Source organism: Sebastes fasciatus, chromosome 24 (genome assembly GCF_043250625.1).
Source record: "Sebastes fasciatus isolate fSebFas1 chromosome 24, fSebFas1.pri, whole genome shotgun sequence".
Lineage (NCBI taxonomy): Eukaryota > Metazoa > Chordata > Actinopteri > Perciformes > Sebastidae > Sebastes > Sebastes fasciatus.
This window is the reverse complement of record NC_133818.1, coordinates 4,362,934-4,384,176: the sequence shown is the minus strand read 5'-3', so window position 1 is coordinate 4,384,176 and position 21,243 is coordinate 4,362,934. Positions and strand designations below refer to the sequence as shown.

The window sequence follows — 21,243 nt, the reverse complement described above, 5'->3', positions numbered from 1 at the left end:
ATATTTGGAAGGTAAAATAAGTATTAATTGGCATTTTTGGGGGGAAAAAAGCAGAAAGAAAACTTCTTAAGATTTGTTTTCCTATGTTGGATATCCAGTCTGGTTGCTAGGGCAACAGCCAGTGATGTCTGAGGAAGATGATGCTCTAGGCATCCTGCAGACGGGACGAGGAGCGGCGAGCGCGCCGGCTCCACCTAGCAGTTTGTAGTTCAGGCCAATCACGAGCGAGCAGAACTGACTGACGTCCACGTAGTCGCAGCAGAGGATGTTGACCCTGCTGGCCTGGCGCCCCGGCCGCTGCTCGCCCGCCCAGCTGAGCAGCAGCGAGAGGGCCCTCATCGTCATCTTCCTCATGCCCTGGAGGGGATGGAGGAGGATGTAGAGAGCATCTTCTGTCAAGTTCAGACCGCTGACGTAGAAACCAGCTGCAAAAAAGTATTTTTACGGTGTAATATTGATTTTACTTTAGTACATGTTTTGAATACTTCCTCCACTACTATGTACCTGGTCTTCCTCTGCGCTTCTGGTCCTCCAGGTAGATGATCACCTGTTTAGGGTCTGGGCTGTCGGCATACCTGGAGACAGAGAAATGGTTAAATAATTTTTTATTTGGTTTACATATCGCAGTGAAGAAAAGTCTACAGCAAAGATGTTGTTGTGAAAGCGTAAATTAGCAAAACATGGTAGATTCTGCAGCTAGTGATGTGTGATTTTCTGCTTGATATTGATGCACAACAATACAAACATGATTTGAAACAAGCATATATGTTTAAATTAGAACTATTAAACTTAAAGCATCCACATTGTGTATTTACCAGTAAGGTATTCCAGTCCACAGCTGCGGGTGCTGCAGCACCATCTGCTGGTTGTCATAAGAAACAACGACCTGCTGACCTCTGGACCAACAGGAACGCAGAGTGGGAACGTCCTGCATGTAAACACATGTACACAGTAAGTATCTTTAACTTTGTTTTAATGAATTGTTAAGTCTGTGACGTCTTCAAGCAGTTCGAAATCTAAATATATTCATTTATATAGTCATTTCAGAATCTCAAGGTTACCTGTGAGGAGCAGAGTTTCTTTCCGAACAGCGTGATGATGTACTCTGCAAGGTGGAAGTGATCTTCGTCGGTCAACGATTCAAAATGCGAGCAGGAGATGATGACGATCTCCTTCGGATGAGCATCCAACCAGGTAGCCAGTTCATCCAGAGCCTCCTGCATAAACACACATATTGTATTCAATTTATTCTCAGTAACCTCTGGGTCGGTGGTTCAATGTAAACCCTATACAGACTTTAGACTGAGTGTGAGTACCTTCACAGTCATCAGTGTGTAGATGCCGTGAGCGAAGAACAATGTGTTGCCTCCTGCTGGCTTCCTGGCGATCCGCAGGTCCAAGAAACGAACACCAAGATCACACTGATCACTGAGGACTGATTGCTATACACAGAAGAGAGAGAGAATACATATAAAAACATGATAATTCAATGCAAGTGGCAGCAACTCAGTCAGTGCTACTTTAGATAAGATTAGATTTGCAACAAAATGCAGATATTGCAGTACTTCTACTATACATTTCAGAGGCAAATACTGTGTTTTCTTATTTATACATATTGTTTATGAAGTAGTTAAAATTAGCTCCACTTCCAACAGCTATTAAAATGCTTTCTACATGTTAATACAGCTGTAGTAATAACCAAATAATATAATTCAGAGTGATCCTGATGAGGGGCTTTCTGCTGCAAAATGAGTACTTTGATAATACTTCTGTTCTTCTACTGCAGTAATACTTTGGTTGAAGGATTTTGCTTGTAGCTGAGTATCTATTAGATGTAAAATATATACTATTATTATTGACTTTGAGCACATGCTGTGATATAAACTTGACTTTACAAGTTGAGGAACAACACCTGAAAGCACCACCAGAGGTCAGATTTGGCATTAGTAGAAGAACACAAGAAAAAGTAGAAGTATTAAGACATTTTACTTAAGTAAAAGTTGTTTTGTTACAAGTAAAAGTCCTGCGGTCAGTCGTACTTAAATAAAAGTAGCAATACCAATGTGTAAAAATATTGTAGTGGAGTAAAAAGTACAATATTTGGTGTGAAAACATTTAGTAAAAAGTAACTTATGTAAATATTCAAGTAAAGTACAAGTATAATTGTACTAAAGTGCAGTACTTGAGTAAATGTACTTTTATGGGCCCCTACTAGCAGTAGATGTCCTCTAGTTACCTGTGTGGTGGCCCACCAGGAGACACAGGGTCGAGTGCAGCAGGGGACCAGCCGGTCCATCCCTCTGAGGAGACGGGACTCTGATCTCAGGACGGGAGAAAACACATCCAGGCAGAAAGACATGCTGTCATGGCTCCCTGTGGGGACGGATGGACGGCAGTCAGACATAAACTCGCGTTATATATATACTCAAGTGTACCAAGTTTATAGTATTATTTTGTGTTTCTGCTGCTTAGAAAGCCATTTACAAACTGCCCCAATAACAGAATCCAATGCTAAGTTCTGATCATTTTATCAGATACAAACTGCACAAAGTTATGTTTATTCTCATAAGAAATGTTGTTATTGTTGTTAGTCATGTAATATATCATTTTAAAGCTCTTTTTGTGCTCTTTATGCTGGACTATCCATGTGCACATCAGATCAATATGAAGTTAGTTATAAGGGCATTTGGAGTTGCATTCAGAATTTGCCCAATTGCAGCATTAGAGGGCAAAGGTCAAATTCTCTTGACCTCAGTGTCATGACAATGTGACTGATGGATAGATTATAGTCTAAGCTTTACAATGATATATGACTTCATGATATTGTGTGTTGGTTTCCCTCTTTTACACTGGATCTAAGTGTAAAATGGTGAAAAAAGATGGATAGATAGTAATGATGGAGGGATGAAAAAAGGAGTGATAGCACATAGAAAGATACCATTGCTGCAATGTTATCATGCATTTTCCAACACTAGAGACATAGACCTTTAAAAAAATCACTATGAGACTTGGTCCCTCCAAAGTGGCACAACCAACCCCCTGATCATGGACTATAGTGGTTTACCAGGTAGAGCCAGGTTCCACAGTGGGACATCCAGCAGCTCCTCCGGGAGACGAGACATCCAGTCCGGGTTCGGGTTCTCTCCGAGCTGTTGCTGCTCCTCCATGTTCTGGTTTAGTTGGTTTACTTCACTAAAGAGTTACTGTTTCCATTACGGACGAATAAAATGCTCTTCTTCCTTGTTTTGATCACAAAAACCGGTTTGTTTACAAACACTTCCTGTTTAAAAACGTGCGTTAAGCTAAAAACAAGCTGGCACTTCCTTCCTGTGACAACCTTCAAAATAAAACCGGAAGTTCGTTTTCGAAACAAAAGCCTGCTGAACAGCAATAACATTAGATTTTGTGTGAGATAGATAAATTGTAGTTAGAGTCACAGAAAATGCGGGATTTTTTTAACCTTAAACATGTTTCTAAAAAAGTACAGTATCTTAAAATAGATTTATTTTTATTTTTTATTTTTAATAAAATGTAATTATTTTTGTAACAGCTGGTAAAAACATGTAAACAGCATGTTAAAAGTTGATTTTAAAGGCAAAGAAGTTGCAAATGCAACAGATGAAGTTGTTTAAAACATATTATTATTATTATTATCATTATTATTATTATTATTATTATTATTATTATTATTATCATTATTATTATTATTATTATTATTATTATTATTATCATTATTATTTTATTATATTTTAATTTTATTAATGAAAAAATATTAATTTTATAATAATTATACCTAATAATAATATATATTTTATTTATGTACTATTATTATAATACATAAATAAAATAGATATCAATGCTACATTTTATGCAATTACAACTTTAAATTGCTGTTGTTCTTTGCTTAGAAAAACATCCAACATTTCAACCAGTAAACTGTAAAGTAAAAAAATATCACAAAGTTGTTTTTTAAATATTTTTATTATTATTAGTATTATTATTATTATTATTAATAAACCTTTCATTCAACAAGTAGCCTAATGTTCTCTGTGTTTACATGGTGCTCTGCTGCATTTTAAATATAAAGTCGAAAGGAAGAAAAGTCTTTAAAATTAAATAGAAATCAGAGCTACAGTTTATGCAGTTACAGCTTTAAATAGCTGCTGTTCTTTTCTTAGAAAAGCAAGTGACATTTAAATGACTTATTTAGGTTTGTTTCAGTCAGTATACTGTAAAAAGCACGTAAGATAATGTAATAAAAGCACATAGTCACACAGGCACATTGGATGCACTGCTTTTCTGGAGAAGTCATTTATCTTGTTACCTAATCCTGATTATTTCCTGACCTTTCCTTTTCTCAGTACTGTATTTCAATTCAGCTCAGTGTTTTTCTGCAGACTGTAGTACATTGGGGTATTTTGTTGAAATTGTGTCCTTTTAAAATGAAGTCAAATAGGTTAAGGAGTTGTTAACGAGATCGTCGTCATGTGGATGTTCTGACCCACGGTGTTTTCTGAGTAAGAGCTTTGTGTTGGTCTTTAGAACTTGGACATCAACTAAAGTTTTCCTTTGATTTCCTGTTCTGTTAATCCTCTCAGATTTATCTTGCAACCCCTTCAGGGTCATCGACCCTCTTGAGCCTCTTGTGCAAGTGAAAGTCAATTGTTCGTTTCATTGCAACATCAGCGCCCAGCAGCAAAACTACACCTCGTCCATTTGGACTGAAAGTGACTACCGAACGTCAGTAAAACGTCCGCCTACAAAGTGCAGTACAAAAGTAAAACAAAATAATTTCTATTCTATTGTCATATCCTCCCAAAATGGCCTGTGTTGAACCACAAAATATTATAAAAATAATAAGCGTTTTCAGTCCAAAATGGCGGCTTTGCTTCTATACTCTTTCCCTTCACGTCCGTCACATTCTCGTGAACGCGATAACTCAGGAACGCCTTGTGGGAAGTTCTTCAAATTTGGAAGAAACGTCCACTTGGACTCAAGGATGAACTGATTCGATTTTGTCGGTCAAAGGTCACTGTGCCCTCACCCATGAACGTATATTGCCAAGAAATGAAAGTCAATTGTTCGCTCCATTGCAACATCATAATAATGACAATTTCCCACAAATGTCTAACAGGATAAAGTGATGAAGTGATGACAATTTCGACAAACATGGATGTAAACTTCAACTTGACTGTTGCATTGAGACGTACAACCACGAGGTGATAATTCTAGTTTTTATTACAATGTGTTCTTTTTCTCCAAAGGTTTTAAGGACCCCGACCTTCACATGATGTCCTCTCCCGTGTGTTGGTGTGCAAGGTAGTACATATACAAAATGCACATCATTGGAGTCACACATGGACAGGTTATTCCAGTTGAATGTTTAGCAGCAGAAATTAGATTTAAGGACTAACAAGTGGCAGCTGTTTATCTCTTACGTGACACAACATTTCTTTGAACCATTAAAAGAGATGGTTCTTGTTTCAGCAGGTTCAAATCTGGCATGAACTTGCAGAAGGTCGCTGTGTGACAGGGCTTTTTTGTGTTTTATAACCTGTTTAACGTTTATCAGATTATCTTGTTAGAGTGGAGCGCCCTTTCTCGATTTCAAAGTTGCATACAATATAAAAGTAAATTATAAAATGGTGATTTTTTATCTCCGGTCATCAATCTTAATGGATATTTTATAATCTCAACTGTCAATAATGAACATAAATACAGATTATTAATAAGTGAATGATTGATTGATTGATCAAAGGAGACAGTTGTGTTGGGTTTACACACAAAACTGTGCCCCAGTTCCCACCACCCGTCTCTGGTTCCCAGCTTAATCTGGTTATAAAATGAGCAAGCAGATGTCCAATAATAAAGTATATTTAATGGAGTATATTTTTAAAAGGAAACCTCCAATCATGGTCCACTTACTCATTTGTTTTGGGGCTTTCAACTGGTTGTTTTTCTGAGCACTTCAAGGACTTCAAGGACTTGTGATTACAAGATGCGTTTCTCCTGAGATTAGTCGAAAAACAATATTTGTATGTGATGATTACAAAACTTCATCACAAACTTGTGCTTCAGAACTGTGGCGGAAAGCTTAAATTCAATTAATTCAATTCTGTAATACTTGTTTATGTTGACTTCTCTAAAATAATACATGCATGTATGGTCATGTGTGTTTTTTACATGCATGTGTCCTGGATGAGTGATTGCATGTTCAAAAGTTAGTTTTTTTGGTTGGATTCTCAGCATTTTGCCTTTTAATATATAGCAGTCTAAATATAATCTGACCTGCCCACTCTGGTCACACCACTGTCTCCACCTTCCTGCCCCTGTGTGTGTCACATTTAGCCTTAATTTTAAAAGGCAGATGGAGGACAGCGCTCAGTAGACACCTCCGGTCGCAGGCTTCAAGCCGGTTCATCCTCCAACACTCAGGTAAGACTTCTTTCTTTATACACCTTCCTTAATGTCAATGCTCTTTGCACTTTCCTCTTTGTATTTCTGCTTTTCTCTCTTTCATTTTCCAAGTCAGAGATGATTTTATTCCTGCTTCAAATCTTTTATGTGTGTGTGAAGTAATAATATAATAATTTGTGACACGTGTTGTAGGCCAGGTGTTATCAACCTTTTTCATGTCAAGGACCCCTACATTGGTACGCATTATGTCATGGACAAGGTTTTAGAGGATTTTTTGAGTTGCAAGTTTTTTGAAAAGGTTGAAAGTGGATGAAGAATTTGTCTTTTTTTTTTTAGTAGTATTTTAGCTGATGCTCGATAGATTCTTAAAAAGACACTGAGGTGTTTCAGTGAACTTAGATGGAGCGGTATGCATTGAAAATATGATACGATTTATGGTTTATTCAGTACCAAAGTATTACAGCTGTTTTAAAGAGGATGATAGTGGGTTTAGATAGAGGTAGGAATGGGTACAGGGGTTTATACAGTAGAAGAGGTAGTTGGTTTAGATAGAGGTAGGAATGGGTACAGGGGTTTATACAGTAGAAGAGGTAGTTGGTTTAGATAGAGGTAGGAATGGCAGTGGTAGTAATAATACTTTGTTTCAGTACTTATGTATTTTTTGGGATTATCTGTACTTTACTTGAGTTTTTATATTTCTGTCAACTTTCACTTTGACTCCACAACATTTCCTGAATAAAATGTGCACTTTTACTGCGATGCATTTCCCCTAAACATCTTCGTTACTATTGCAAACAAGCAGGTTTTGATGAATCCAAGCTTGCAAGTTACATCATTCACGTGATGGGCAAACAAAGTGCTCTCAAAGCCATAATTAAGTTTTCCGCTCAAGTCCAAGCAGGCTGCATGTCAGATCATGCTACATGTGACTACAAGTGGAATGTAGCCTCCATTTTTCAGGTGGTGTACATGTTAAGAGCAATAACAAGGGCAGAGGTCACACATGCGTGAATGCAGGCGAGTGACCATCACGTCGGTCTTTAATTCATTGATATATTTTCAAAAATATTTTTACGTCATTCATTTTTTTCCCTTAATCTTTTAAAAAGAGGGGAAGTGGATGATAAGTGGTCCACCCCATTCCTTAATAAAATAGTATATTTGTCAAGAATTGAGGAAAAGTGTTAGGTAGAGGTCTTAGAAATATTTAGATAAAGAAATGAAGATGTACCCCCTCCCATAATTCAAGAATTAAAAGATGTTTTTTACTTTGTTAAAGTAGAAAAAATACTATAAAATGTTTCTCTTGCCAAATGTAATAAAACATGAGGTCCACTTTTTGCTCATGCTACTGTCGGGGGGTTTGCTACTATTCTGGAATAACATTTCAATGTGTCTTTTCACTATCATGTGAATTTAGTGTCTGTCTTTGATTGTTAATGGATGAAACTGGACATTTGTGTGTTGTTGAAAATCCAATAAACAAATTTGGGGGGGAAAAATTGAAGATGAAAGTCGTTCTCATCTGCTAATGAATGAAATCACTGGCTGTTATTTACACGGCGTCTCAACAACTTAATGATAAATGTGAACACTGACTGCTCATCAAAAGTCCAGTCAATAACAGCCTTCGGATATTGGAGAAAACACCTGATTAAATGACTCTCAAAATTATTTTATTAGCTAATTCTGGGCAGAGTTTTGTTCTTGTTGCTAAGCGCCACCATCTCTATCCTAAAATCAACTTCCTGTTTATTGTCATCTTCAGACTGCCAATCAATAACAGGACGACGATAATAATCTGAACCGTCTCGTCTGGTGGTTTAGCAGCAATGAGGCTCTGTTCACGTTATCAGATGAGCACTGAACTGACCCAGAGGAGCATGATTATCCTCTTTTGAAGATCTTCCAGTTGGATATCTAACAATAATTGATTTGCAGAGGTTGCATAAGATTTTATGCAGCCATCCTTTTTATTAAATCTGCTATTTAATCTCCTAATGATGCTATTTGCTGAGCTCTCAAAATCGTCTTCCATCAGAATAAAGTCTGCAATAGATGACAAACATTTTCTTGTATGATGGGTTTCTTTGCTTTTTCCTGCTTTTCCCTTTTCTCCTCATTGCTTTCCCCCTCTTCCATCTAACCCTCTTTGAAAACTCATTCAATGAACTCCGGAGAATTTAGAGGACACAGAGTGAATTAAGACTTCCTTAGACTTTGATTCAGACTCTTTTGGAGCTAGTAAACCAGATTTAAAAGTCGCTTTACGTCCATTAATAAAGCACTCTGCAGTGCGTGCCCCATTTGGAGGCTATTTGCGACATTCCTCGGCCTAATTTGTTGTATAAAGTCCTCAATAAAGTTTCCAGGCATCTCAGAATGGCTCCTCTCTGCACCTGGTGCATGGTCATGATGTTTAATTTATTGGATTATGTGATCCTAACATAGCGCTTTTGTAGCTCTCAAATTACAGAAATCCAATCCAAGTTTCAGACGTGGACGATCATGACTGTAATCACATCATCTTTATGCAATGTTTTTATCATTTATCTTGCAGGACAGAAGACTCAGAGACGAGGATTCAGTCACAATGTCTGAACGCTACGACTGCACCGAGTGTACAAAGTCCCTGTACGGGCAAAAGTACATCCTGAGAGAGGACAAGCAGTACTGCGTCAAGTGCTACGAGGATCTTTTCTCCAGCAACTGTGAAGTGTGCCAGAAGCTCATTGGCTGCACCAGCAAGGTCAAATCATTATTCAATCGCAGAAGTGTTACAGTCGTCCTCTGATTTCTAACTAAACTAAACATCCTCTCTTTTCATTGGCTCTGCAGGATCTGGCCTACAAGGACCGCCACTGGCACAGCGAGTGCTTCCTCTGCATCAAGTGCAGCCGCTCGCTGGTGGATCGGCCTTTCGCCACCAAGGACGACATGCCGATGTGCGTCGAGTGCTACAGCAGCGAGTACTCCTCCAAATGCCATGCGTGCCTGAAGACCATCATGCCAGGCGAGGAGGCCTTTCTTTACTCTCATAAATGAAATCAGGTTTAGAGCTCAGGACATCAGCCCATTAGCCGTAATTGGTTGAGGCTGACTTACTGTACAGTAGATGTAATTATTGATCTCTCTCTTCCCTCTCTTCCAGGCTCCAAGAAGATGGAGCACAAGGGCAACAGTTGGCACGAGAACTGTTTCTCTTGCAACCGCTGCCAGCAGCCGATGGGCACCAGGAGCTTCATCCAGAAGGATGCCAACAACTACTGCCTGCCCTGCTATGAGAAGCAGTTTGCTATGCAGTGCGTCCACTGCAAGAAGGTATAAAACATCACACTGTGATCCACGTGTCTCATGAGAGGCTCTGGTTGTGATTTGTAGCTCCAGCTGCTATCTGTTTATAGTTTTGTCTTTAAAGTAGATCATAAATCGGTTGTGGAGAGGTCTCTAATGAGCAATTATTTTACATCCTTATTTTTTTATTTATTTTATTTATTTTTAAAGGTTTTTAGGTCTTTAATTTATTTATATATTTAAAAAAAAAAAAAAACGGCCATAATTTTGTATGTTTTCATTTATTTTTAGCGATTTTTAGGTCTTTGATTTATTTATACATTTTTAAAAAGATTTTTACGTCCTTAATTTTATATTTATTTATTTATTTTAAAGGTTTTTAGGTCTTTAATTTATTTATATATTTTTAAAAAGATTTTTACGTCCTTCATTTTATATTTATTTATTTATTTTTTAAAGATTTCTAGGTCTTTAATTAATTGATTTTTTTTTTAAAGATTATTAGGCCCTAAGTTTTTATTTATTTATTTATTTTTAAAGATTTTTAGGTCTTTAATTTATTGATATATTTGTAAAAATATTCTTACGTCCTTAAGTGCTTACTGGGATTGAGTCTGTTTGAGCCTGAATGGTGCAGTTATGAGAAGACAGACAGTGTAGGAGGAAAGAGGACAAATATGTATGATGGTATATAACAGTTATGGGCAGGAAACAGATGGCCAAGCAGGCTGAATCGGAGGCGTCTTTTTGTGCTAAAAGCTGGTAGGTGAGACAGCAGTCATCTGGCTCGCCTGTGACTAACAAACAGCATAAATGACACAGAAACTAAGCAGGATGAAGCCATACATTCGTGCATAGGAGCTCTGAGATTTATTTACTTAAGTCTAATAAACTTTTTCAACAGTCACTAAAGGTCAATAGGTCACACAATACACATATGATGCTATATCTTTCAGCCCATCACCACTGGAGGAGTGAACTACCGCGACCAGCCCTGGCACAAGGAGTGCTTCGTTTGCATTGGCTGCAAGCAGCAGCTGGCCGGCCAGCGGTTCACCTCTCGGGACGACTTCGCCTACTGCCTCGACTGCTTCTGCAACCTGTTCGCCAAGAAATGTGCTGCCTGCACCACCCCGATCAGCGGTAACGTTTCACACTGCACCTTTAAATTGTCCCAAAATACTGAATAAAACAAAAAAACTTGTACCACTCCAACATGAACTACAAATAGACAGACGTAACTACAGTATAGATAACACGGTCTGACCCAGATCATATGCTTCCCTCCTTGTATCCAATCAGGATTATCACATTACAGAGATCATGAGACTGTTGTTGCTTTTCTCTCAGGTCTCGGTGGCAGCAAGTACATCTCGTTTGAGCAGCGTCAGTGGCACAACGACTGCTTCAACTGCAAACGGTGCTGCGTGTCTCTGGTGGGTCGAGGTTTCCTGACGTGCAAAGATGACGTCCTCTGCCCCGACTGCGTCAAAGACTTCTGAGTGATCTCCAAGAGTTCGTCCAAGATGAGCACTGGCAGTATTCTCCTAACCCATCATTTACTGGTTTCTCACACTTTAACCTGTTCTTACCGCTAAGGTGTTTTCTGCATGATATTGTGTTTAACGCAAATTAGTTGAAGCCTTCATTCCAAAATGTAGTTTTTATTTTGTTGTGCTGAATGCATTTGTGTTTCTCAGAAACATTCCCACCTGGAAAGCAAATTCAAGAATCCTAAAAAGATTATTTATATATCTAATTTTGGAATGAAACTCTGTGTGGCATTAAAATAACCATGTTTAACAGCTTTATTAGAGCATATTAAGAGAATGTTGTGTTGTGGCAATTGTTAACAGAGTTAATATAATACTACTAATACTGTTTATTCTAATTACATAAATTTTGTTTAACGAAATTACATCTGCCAATAAAGATTTTGTGGATTTGATAAATGCCTATTGCCATAAATGATGCTGCTTGTCATGAAAATATGATAAAATGCGCTATAGGATGCTCTTTCAGTAGAGAAAACATGATAAAGTGTCTTCTAGGGTGCCCCTTCAATTGAGAAAACATGATAAAGTGCCCTCTAGGGTGCCCTTAAATAGAGAAAACATGATAAAATGTGCCCTTAAATGGAGAAAACATGATAAAATGTGCCCTTAAATAGAGAAAACATGATAAAATGTGCCCTTAAATGGAGAAAACATGATAAAATGTGCCCTTAAATAGAGAAAACATGATAAAATGTCCTCTTAAATAGAGAAAACATGATAAAATGTGCCCTTCAATGGAGAAAACATGATAAAGTGTCCTCTTAAATAGAGACACATGATAAAGTGTCTTCTAGGATGCCCCTTAATGGGATTCCTAATAATGGTGTATTGCCAAAGATCGTCTCTTGAAGACGTCACAGCAAGAATGTCGCAAAGAGCTCTCACTCTGTCCTATTTCAAGAATCCTGTTTTGCTGTGAATCAGTGTTGTGGGATGACAAAGTATTTCCTTTTATAATTGTAATTTAACTTATTATTATTTTAATGGAGCTTCCCAGCAAAAAAGCATTTCACACGATTGTACCTGTATAACCGGCGTGACAAATAAACATCTTGAATCTTGAATCTTGAAGAAACCGCTTCACTTCACTACAAAATTACGTCACGGGATATATTTGTCGGATATACACGATCTTTGTTTTCCATGTAACCGGACCGGAAGTCGCCAGCAGGTGCCACCGGAAAGAGTGTTCGGGTCCGCAGTATAAGAGGTTGGAAGCTAACGGGCGTTTTAATAATTACAACAAACCGCTCCATTACAACGAAAGAGAAAGAACTTATAATGTAAGATATGTGTTGTAAATTACCACGAGTATATTAATTAACTGTTTATTTAGAAAGATGCGTAGTTAAAGCGTAATTAAAGATTAACGGTGTGAAGATACTGCGGCAGCTAGCTAGGCGGCTAACTAAAGTAGCATGGCTTTGTTATCTATTAAATTAAAACATGCCTTATTTTAATGTTTATTTAACGTTTTCTGCAACTTTTACCTAATGCATCTTGTTTCAAATACACATATAAGTCTTGTTAATCATTTTAACAACATTTAATTGCTGTTCTTTGCATGAAAAGGTGCAGATTGGGCCGCTCTGTGACATATGTGGGAGCAGAAGGCCAGACTCCATTAGAAAAGTCGATAATTTAAGACCATTTTCTCGTTATTTAACAGTACACTACTTATTTTTTAACATATTTTTACATTTTCTATTACAGTTTTGTCTTGTGGTAAATTCGGCACACATGATATGTACTATGCAATCACTAATTTCCTCAAAAAGAGCTCAATTCTGCATAATGGTTTTAGGCCACTGCTCCATCTCTGTGCATTGTGATTAGAAGATGAGAGAGGGGAAAATGGACACCTTTTTATTTAAGTAACATTTCTAATTCAGGATATTTGATTACAGTTATGTCTTGTGGTAAATTCGGCACACATGATATGTACTGTGCAATAACTAATTTCCTCAAAAGAGCTCAATTCCTCATGATTGTTTTAGGCCACTGCCCCATCTCTGCATTGTGATCGAAAGATGGGTGGGGAAAAATACATTTTAAAAGGGATTTTGTATGTGCAACAAGTGTTAAGATTTAAGACTAGTGTTAAGACTATAGCTGCTGATTAACAGTGGTGGAAAGTAACTAAGTACATGATGTACTAAAGGACATACTTGACAATTTTGACATACTTGAGTATTTCCATTTTCTGCTAATTCATCCTTCTACTCCAGAGGGAAATATTGACATTTATTTGATACTTATAGTTACTTTTTACATTAAAAAAACACGTTTACCTAATACAATGCAGTACTGTACTACTAATTTACCCAGTAATACACAAAGTATCTGAAATTAGCTCCACATTGATGAAGTACAACATTAAGATGCTATCTTTGATTACAGTTTTGTTTTGTGGTAAATTCGACACACATAATATCTACTGTGCAATATCTAATTTATCAAAAGATCTCAATTCCCTCATGATGGTTTTAGGCCACTGCTCATCTCTGTGCATTGTGATAGAAGATGGGTGAGGGGGAAAATAGATTTTAAAAGCGATTTTGTATGCATCAAGTGAAAAAGAATCTATAGCTACTAATTAACAGTGGTGTAAAGTAACTAAGTACATGATGTACTAAAGGACAATTTAGACATACTTGAGTATTTCCATTTTCTGCTAATTCATCCTTCTACTCCAGAGGGAAATATTGACATTTATTTGTTATTATAGTTACTTTTTAAATTAAAAGTTAACTTAATATAATGCAGTACTGTACTACTAATTTACCCAGTAGTACAAAGTATCTGAAATTGGCTCCACATTGATGAAGTACAACATTAAGATGCTCTTTATTAATGATAAAAACAGAATATATAATATTCCAGTAATATATAAAGGAGCCATTCTGCATAATGACTACATTTTACTGATATGTACTTTCATTTAAGTAACATTTTGAATTCAGGACTTTTACTTGTAGTGGAGTATTTTAAGATTTTTACGTAAGTAAAGGTTCTTAGTAATTCTTCCACCACTGCTAATTTAGTGGGACTAGTAAATTAGGTGACCTTAAATTAATGTTATGTTTAATTGTGCTTTTAACAGACTATAAAGTACTCCCTTTGGTAAAATGTCTTCTGCTGAAATGAGTGCTGCTGTCCCCAACCATCGAAGGACCAAGCCCGGTGGTAAGACTAAATTATACTTCATTTATCAAACCATTTCTGGCTCCATCACCTGTAATACATTCAAATACTCAAAGCTAAAAATATTCAACATTTCTAAAGCTTAATTTAGGTGCGTGTCCATGGCTGTGTATGTTTCGAACAAGCTTTAATTCTAAGGTTATTGCAGGTATAAAGACCGTGGTTGTGCCCACCGGCGTGACTGGACCGACTGGACCGACCTCCCAGATCCCCGGTCTGTCCCAGACTGCTGATGAAACCTCTCCGGTGGAGTGGACCAGCGGGAGGCGAGTTGGGATCGTAGAGTCGGACTCGGAGTATGTCAAGCTGGCAAAGGGAGGCGGCCACAAAGGTAAATGTTTCTTCTATCATTTGTACAAAGGTTGTTCAGATCCTCAGGTAGTTTTATGACAGAATGCACTGAAATACTTACGACACATTCATAGAAAGGTTCTCCTTTTGAACATTTATATGAGGAAATCTGACAAACCTGCTCCTGCCCTCAGAGTGAATAGTTGATCTGAAGTCATCACATTTTGAAAATAACAAAAAAACGTCCCTGCTGATTTGTTTGATCTTGACACTTTCGCTCAACTCTTTGAAATGCAAATCCTGAACAAGTGGCCTACCGGTGCACAACATGAAAGAGGGAGGCCTTTTCCAAAAATACTTTTTATGCATTTTGGGAAATCATAGCAGCCCCTGTTGGGGAAAAACAATCGCTTTTGTTGTGCACAATGAAAAGTTCAATGTCGAGTTCAACATGAATGTTTTATGCAAGTCAGACAGTGCAGATGGGCGGCTCTGCCAAACTCCATTAGAAAAATAGCAAATTTAAGACTGTTTAGTTTGTGATACACTACTTTTTAGACATGATTTGGTATATTTTATTAATGTTTGGCACACATATTATCTATTTAGCAGCAAATTATCTCATAAAAATCCAAAGGATTTTGGATATATATGTTGAAAAAAGCTGCTGTAGAGTATTTTTTGTTGTGCAAGTCTCCTGTACTGGAAAGTTCAATGCCTCCACATGAATGTTCCAGTTAGATAAGGATTTGTTTTTCTTGTCACAGCTGTGAGTTGGGGAAATGGCAGCATAAAAGACAGATTTTAACACTTATTTTGTAGTAGAGTAAATGTTAAGGCCCTGAGCTGCAAGTTAAATATCAAACTGTGCTTTCCAGTGCAGTGCTTCATAATTGCTGGCAGTGTTTCATGTTGAACATTGTGTGTCCTCCCCTCCTGCAGGGCTGTTGAGTCATGATGCTGATGATGATGACCAACCTAAGATGGCTTACAGCCCAACCAACTGGTTTGGAAATGATGAGTCAAAGAGGTAAACGGCACAAATAAACAATCTAACCTGGTGGAGATGATGATGTTTGTGTGTGAATAAAAACCCTCAACAACTTGTGATGTCAGTTTCCCAACACACGCTCACCACACACTTCTTAACCTGGAGCCTAAAAACATCTCGACCTTATCAGTGTAGAGAAGGTCATGATTTTTTAAACAATACTAAAGGGATCTGAACTATCCCTTTTACGATTATTACAGCAAAAACCTTCCTCTGGGTTTGACTTTGCACAAAGTCGTTGGTGAAATCTGATCAACTACTTTAAGTATTTTATCAGCCAGCTGGTTTTTTAAGATAAAACTCGAAATGCTTCTTGATCCTCCTAAGAGCCACAAAAAGCGTGCGGGCCACAGCCAAGTTTTCCCAGAATGTGATAACTGGCCAGCAGTAATTTCACATCGTATATCACCGTTGGTTTTGTTCTTACAGCGGAAGCAAAGCAACGTCTCCCGACAGCGAGATGAAGGGAACCAGGCGGCCTATGGCTGCACCGTTTGGCACCGATAACGGTTCGTCCTGGGAAAAAGACGATAGATTTTCTCCCGATAAAGAGAAGGTGAATGGACCAAACTAGTCACCCCCAACATTTATACCGTGTCGTTGTCTTCCATCCCTTTTCATTTATTTTACCACCACCTTTCCCCTTTTTTCATCCCGTTTCTGCTCCATCGTCGCATTCGCATTTTGGTTAATTTTGATTCCCTGCCGGTGCTTTGGCTGTGGGGTAGCTTTGTGGAAATATTTATAAAAGTTTCAGGTAAGTACAGATGATGTATTCATCATATTTATAGTGTTCATATTGAAGAAAAGGACTTAGAGGCTTGGTAGTATTAAACAGGGTACCAGATTAAATCATTCTAACTTGTAGGAGAATGACTATATTTTCACAATGTTTTGAGTGAAACTAGTGCATATAAATGTGTATTTTTTGGTGTTGCTGTTGGGTTCAAGACGTTTTTGTCATCCCTTTTCCATTGCATGACAAATTGTTTTCCTCCATTATTTCATCTTTTGCTCTATCACCAACATTAACATTTAATTTGCTTGTCAGTAAAGTGAATCATCAGTGTATAATTCTGCAGTGAAAAGTCAGAAATATCCATGTTTATTAATGTGTCTAATAATGTGGCTGCTACATTCAGGTTGTAGCAGGGATAGTTTGGGTGTTTTGAAGTGAGGTTGTATGAGGTACTTATCCATAGTCGGTGTATTACCGACAGTAGATTGCAGTCGGCACGCCCCCAGTTTGGAGAAACAGACCTAATAAATCAGTATCAGTTTAAGTGAACGCTATACTTACATATTTATATACATTTGTATACAGATTTAGGCAGCGGTATATGGAGGACGGAACCTGCCAAAACAAATAAATATATAAATGACTTGATAAATAAATAAATATGACATCAAATGTACCAAAAATAATATTAAAAGTAAATGTAGGCCTTAATTGATAAAATGTGACCTAAATCTCATAAATGCAAAGGGAAAATCATGTATAAATAAATAAAGACATCCATCCATCTTCAACCGCTTATCCGGGATCGGGTCGCGGGGGCAACAGCTCCAGCAGGGGACCCCAAACTTCCCTTTCCCGGGCCACATTAACCAGCTCTGACTGGGGGATCCCGAGGCGTTCCCAGGCCAGTGTGGAGATATAATCTCTCCACCTAGTCCTGGGTCTTCCCCATGGTCTCCTCCCAGCTGGTCGTGCCTGGAACGCCTCCCAAGGGAGGCGCCCAGGAGGCATCCGTGCTAGATGCCCGAACCACCTCAACTGGCTCCTTTCGACGCAAAGGAGCAAGGACTCTACTCCGAGTCCCTCACGGATGACTGAGCTTCTTACCCTATCTCTAAGGGAGACGCCAGCCACCCTCCTGAGGAAACCCATTTCGGCCGCTTGCACCTGCGACCTCGTTCTTTCGGTCATGACCCAACCCTCATGACCATAGGTGAGAGTAGGAACGAAGATTGAACGGTAGATCGAGAGCTTTGCCTTCCGGCTCAGCTCTCTTTTCGTCACAACGGTGCGGTAAAGCGAATGCAATACCGCCCCTGCTGCTCCGATTCTCCGACCAATCTCACGTTCCATCGTCCCCTCACTCGCGAACAAGACCCCGAGATACTTAAACTCCTTCACTTGGGGTAAGGACTCATTCCCTACCCGGAGTAGGCAAACCACCGGTTTCCTGCTGAGAACCACGGCCTCAGATTTAGAGGTGCTGATTCTCATCCCGACTGCGTCACACTCGGCTGCGAACCGATCCAGTGAGTGCTGGAGGTCGCAGACCGATGATGCCAACAGGACCACATCATCTGCAAAAAGCAGCGATGAGATCCTCAGCACACCGATCTGCAAACCCTCCTCCACCCGACTACGCCTCGATATCCTGTCCATGAATATCACGAACAGGATTGGTGACAAAGCGCAGCCCTGGCGGAGGCCAACCCCCACCGGAAACGAGTCCGACTTATTGCCGAGGATCCGAAAATAAAGACATATATACAATTTAATAATGAATAAATACATTAAAAAATAACTTAAATGAAATAATTATTAGTAATAAAAATAATAGTTAATAAAAATGAATAAATAAAATAGAAAAGTATAGATTAATAGGGAAATTAAAACAAAGGTAAATAATTAAAGAATCAAATTAAAAAAAGAATCAATTTGTCACATTTGATCAATTAATTAATGACTACATTTATTTTAATATTATTTTTGATACATTTATTGAGTCATTTATTTGTTTATTCATTTTGATTTTGGCAGGTTCAGTCCTCCATAGCGGTAGACCAGCAATTCCTGTTCTGTGAGATAAAATTACAGGTTGTTTCAATGGAGTCTGGTTGCTTAGGCGAGAGCATAGATGGATACAACTGCTCCAGTTCCCCATCCGAAACACAGACTGTAGCTGTCTCACAGCGAGGTAAAGCAGTGAAAATACTCTAAATATAGCGTACACTTGTACAGATATTGATTTTTTCTTTAGGTGTCTAAAATGTGTTTTGCTGCAGTACATTGCTAGGTAATACACTGACTATGGACCTCATACAACTCGTCTTCAAAACACCCGAACTATCCCTTAAGTGCTACAGAAATAAGCATAAATCTGTGTAACTCTTCATCCCACAGATGTCTCCTGATGGAGTTGCCAATGAGATGGAGGGTCTGTCCATGACCAACAAATACAAGAGAACGTGAGTATTAATCAACATGCTGGAGTCAAAACAACAATATCAAATCTGTCATAAACGTGATTCGTCATAACGCCGTCTCTCGTCGCCTTCGTCTGCAGGTCTCATGAGAAGAATGCGACCCCGGTCAGCATGACCAAGCTGCTGAGTCATGGCTATGTTGGGGACAAGAAGAAGTCTCCTAATGACGACGACGACGCCTCAAGTACGATATTTTCTTTTCAGGTTTATGAAGCTAAACAGTGGGGGTTTATTTACAGACGTGGTGTTTTAGTTTGTTTGCTTCAGATGTGTTGCTTTGTTTTCCAGGTGTGACGTCAGATCAGACCAGCACCATCATGACGGAGGATGTGGACGAGCTGGAGTAGTGCATACAGGTCTCGAGGGGAAAAGGGGGTCGTCCTAACACTGGTTCATGGTTTCCACAAAAATTCCCTCTCGGATTCACTCGCATTTATTGTACATCCACTGACTGTTAGGTTTTGTACTCATGTTTATGCAAAGGTACGGTCCTCTCTATTTATTTGCTCTAATTTGTACACAGATTATGTTGAGTAGACGTGTCGGTGCTCGCCGTGTTTTTTCAGTATTTCTCGATTTGAAAGACGAGTTGTGCACAGGGAAGGAAACTAATTTTGGGTCCACGGAGGCTGTTTGAAGGAAAAAATCACAACTGTTTCACCAGCCAAAGCTTGAATTGAGCTTTTGTTGACTGGAGGCTGGTGTTAGTTTCCCTCCCTGGTTGTATGAAGATCGAGTTAGTGAATTTAAAAAAGTGTTCGTGCTAATGAAATGTGGTTCCAGTGACGTGAAATATTATTTGTTTCGATCAAGGGCTCCTGCTCTCTGATGGGATGCTAGAGGTTTGTGTGTTTACGGCTGCGATCGTTCGTTGAGACGGCCGCCCCGCAACTGTGACCACATGCCAAAGTGGTTGGTTAAAAAGGGCCAAAGATGATTTCTTTTAAGTTGCTGCTCTGCAAAAGGTTGCCCTTTTCCATGGTCATGTTGTGTTTGAGTCCCTAAAATTAAGAAAAATGCATCGTTTTACTGTGCAAGCTGCCAATAAGCAGAATAAAAGCCTCATATTAAAACACTAAATTAACTCAAATGATGTTTACAAGTCTCCAGGTGCTGCAAGACCAATTTTATCATCACTGTTTATTAGGAAGCTCCAAATGTGTCAGAAGCTCGCTAAGGATATAACTAAACTGGGTCCATTCTGCATGTTAAAGCCCTTCAGTGTTGTGTCATTCAGCCTATTAAACCCCAAACACTCATGCAACAACAGATAAAAGCATTCTGGGAGATTTAGGGCCACCTTCAGCAGACTGCAGAGCTGAAAGTCAAGTCCAGTGTAATTCCCTGTGAAGATTAAGGCAGACGAGTTGTTAGAAAGTGAGTTCTGAATAAGCCAACCAAGCAGTATTTCCCTGCTCCGTGCAGTGTTTTTTGACTTTGTAGACATCAGTAGGAGAACGTAGTGTTGTAGTGCACAGCCTGATCACACCAAACCCACCGTCTGTTGGGAGTTTATTCTGCTCAGATGAGAGAAACGGTTACTGAAGCAACATTTTTGTGCAGAAACTTCAATCTTGGAAGCAGCAGAAAAGCATTTCTGTTATACACTACATCTGCCATATTCATTCTTTTAATAATCTTTACATTTTACTCAGTAACATAACCTAAATTTATTCTAAAAGCTCATTTTATTTGCAGTAAACACTGTCGGTATTAATATTATTATATTAATAAATGTCTCGATAAATAAATAAATATGCCAATAAATATAAAAAATAAATGTAGGCATTAATTAATTGATAAAATGTGAAATAAATGTATATTTGTTTTCTTTATTTCTTTATTTACCTTTGTATTAATTCCCCTATTAATCTACTCTTCTATCTAATTTTCCCTTTTTTATTTATTCATTCATTTTTATTAACTTTTAGAATACATATTTATTTATTTATTTTAAATGTATTTATTCATTATTAAATTGTATTTATTTATGCATGATTTTCCCTTTGCATTTATGAGATTAATGTCACATTTACTCAGTTAATAAATGAAGGCATTAATTGATAAAATGTGATATAAATCTCATAAATGCAAAGGGGAAATCATGCATAAATAAATAAATACGTATATAAATACTTACAATTTCATAATGAATAAATATATTTAAAAATAAATTTAAAAGAAAAAGAAATGCAAAATTTAATGAAT

At 38.1% G+C, this 21,243-nt stretch overlaps 3 protein-coding genes across 3 annotated transcripts; 2 read left to right on the top strand and 1 right to left on the bottom strand.

The window, feature by feature from the left end:
* Positions 1 to 80: 80 nt before the first annotated feature.
* LOC141762675 (PI-PLC X domain-containing protein 1-like) lies at positions 81 to 3,340 on the bottom strand. Its single transcript, XM_074626650.1, has 7 exons — positions 3,065 to 3,340; positions 2,237 to 2,373; positions 1,317 to 1,442; positions 1,062 to 1,217; positions 816 to 928; positions 505 to 575; positions 81 to 425 (listed from the first exon to the last, which is right to left on the bottom strand). Exons 1-7 carry the CDS (start codon positions 3,165 to 3,167, stop codon positions 82 to 84), a joined length of 1,050 nt encoding a protein of 349 aa, XP_074482751.1. The 5' UTR covers positions 3,168 to 3,340; the 3' UTR covers position 81.
* Positions 3,341 to 8,130: 4,790 nt separating this feature from the next.
* LOC141763102 (four and a half LIM domains protein 2-like) lies at positions 8,131 to 11,769 on the top strand. The gene is made up of 5 exons (XM_074627409.1): positions 8,131 to 9,166; positions 9,256 to 9,430; positions 9,569 to 9,738; positions 10,668 to 10,854; positions 11,062 to 11,769. The coding sequence occupies exons 1-5, from the start codon at positions 8,954 to 8,956 to the stop codon at positions 11,211 to 11,213; spliced, it is 897 nt and encodes a 298-aa protein (XP_074483510.1). The 5' UTR covers positions 8,131 to 8,953; the 3' UTR covers positions 11,214 to 11,769.
* Positions 11,770 to 12,412: 643 nt separating this feature from the next.
* Positions 12,413 to 20,686, top strand: LOC141762749 (uncharacterized protein C7orf57 homolog). The gene is made up of 8 exons (XM_074626797.1): positions 12,413 to 12,550; positions 14,371 to 14,453; positions 14,620 to 14,802; positions 15,705 to 15,792; positions 16,243 to 16,369; positions 18,953 to 19,017; positions 19,116 to 19,219; positions 19,324 to 20,686. The coding sequence occupies exons 2-8, from the start codon at positions 14,396 to 14,398 to the stop codon at positions 19,380 to 19,382; spliced, it is 684 nt and encodes a 227-aa protein (XP_074482898.1). The 5' UTR covers positions 12,413 to 12,550; positions 14,371 to 14,395; the 3' UTR covers positions 19,383 to 20,686.
* Positions 20,687 to 21,243: the final 557 nt, after the last annotated feature.

Coding starts and splice junctions, on each gene's coding strand:
- LOC141762675 (XM_074626650.1), bottom strand. CDS start 3,167: ATGGAGGAGCAGCAACAGCTCGGAGAGAACCCGAACCCGGACTGGATG. Junction 929..1,061: donor AGAAACTCTGCTCCTCACAG/GTAACCTTGAGA, acceptor GTTTACATGCAG/GACGTTCCCACTCTGCGTTC. Junction 576..815: donor TGGACTGGAATACCTTACTG/GTAAATACACAA, acceptor CTCTGTCTCCAG/GTATGCCGACAGCCCAGACC.
- LOC141763102 (XM_074627409.1), top strand. CDS start 8,954: ATGTTTTTATCATTTATCTTGCAGGACAGAAGACTCAGAGACGAGGAT. Junction 9,167..9,255: donor TCATTGGCTGCACCAGCAAG/GTCAAATCATTA, acceptor TTGGCTCTGCAG/GATCTGGCCTACAAGGACCG. Junction 9,431..9,568: donor CCTGAAGACCATCATGCCAG/GCGAGGAGGCCT, acceptor CCTCTCTTCCAG/GCTCCAAGAAGATGGAGCAC.
- LOC141762749 (XM_074626797.1), top strand. CDS start 14,396: ATGTCTTCTGCTGAAATGAGTGCTGCTGTCCCCAACCATCGAAGGACC. Junction 15,793..16,242: donor GGAAATGATGAGTCAAAGAG/GTAAACGGCACA, acceptor TTGTTCTTACAG/CGGAAGCAAAGCAACGTCTC. Junction 16,370..18,952: donor TTTCTCCCGATAAAGAGAAG/GTGAATGGACCA, acceptor TTCATCCCACAG/ATGTCTCCTGATGGAGTTGC.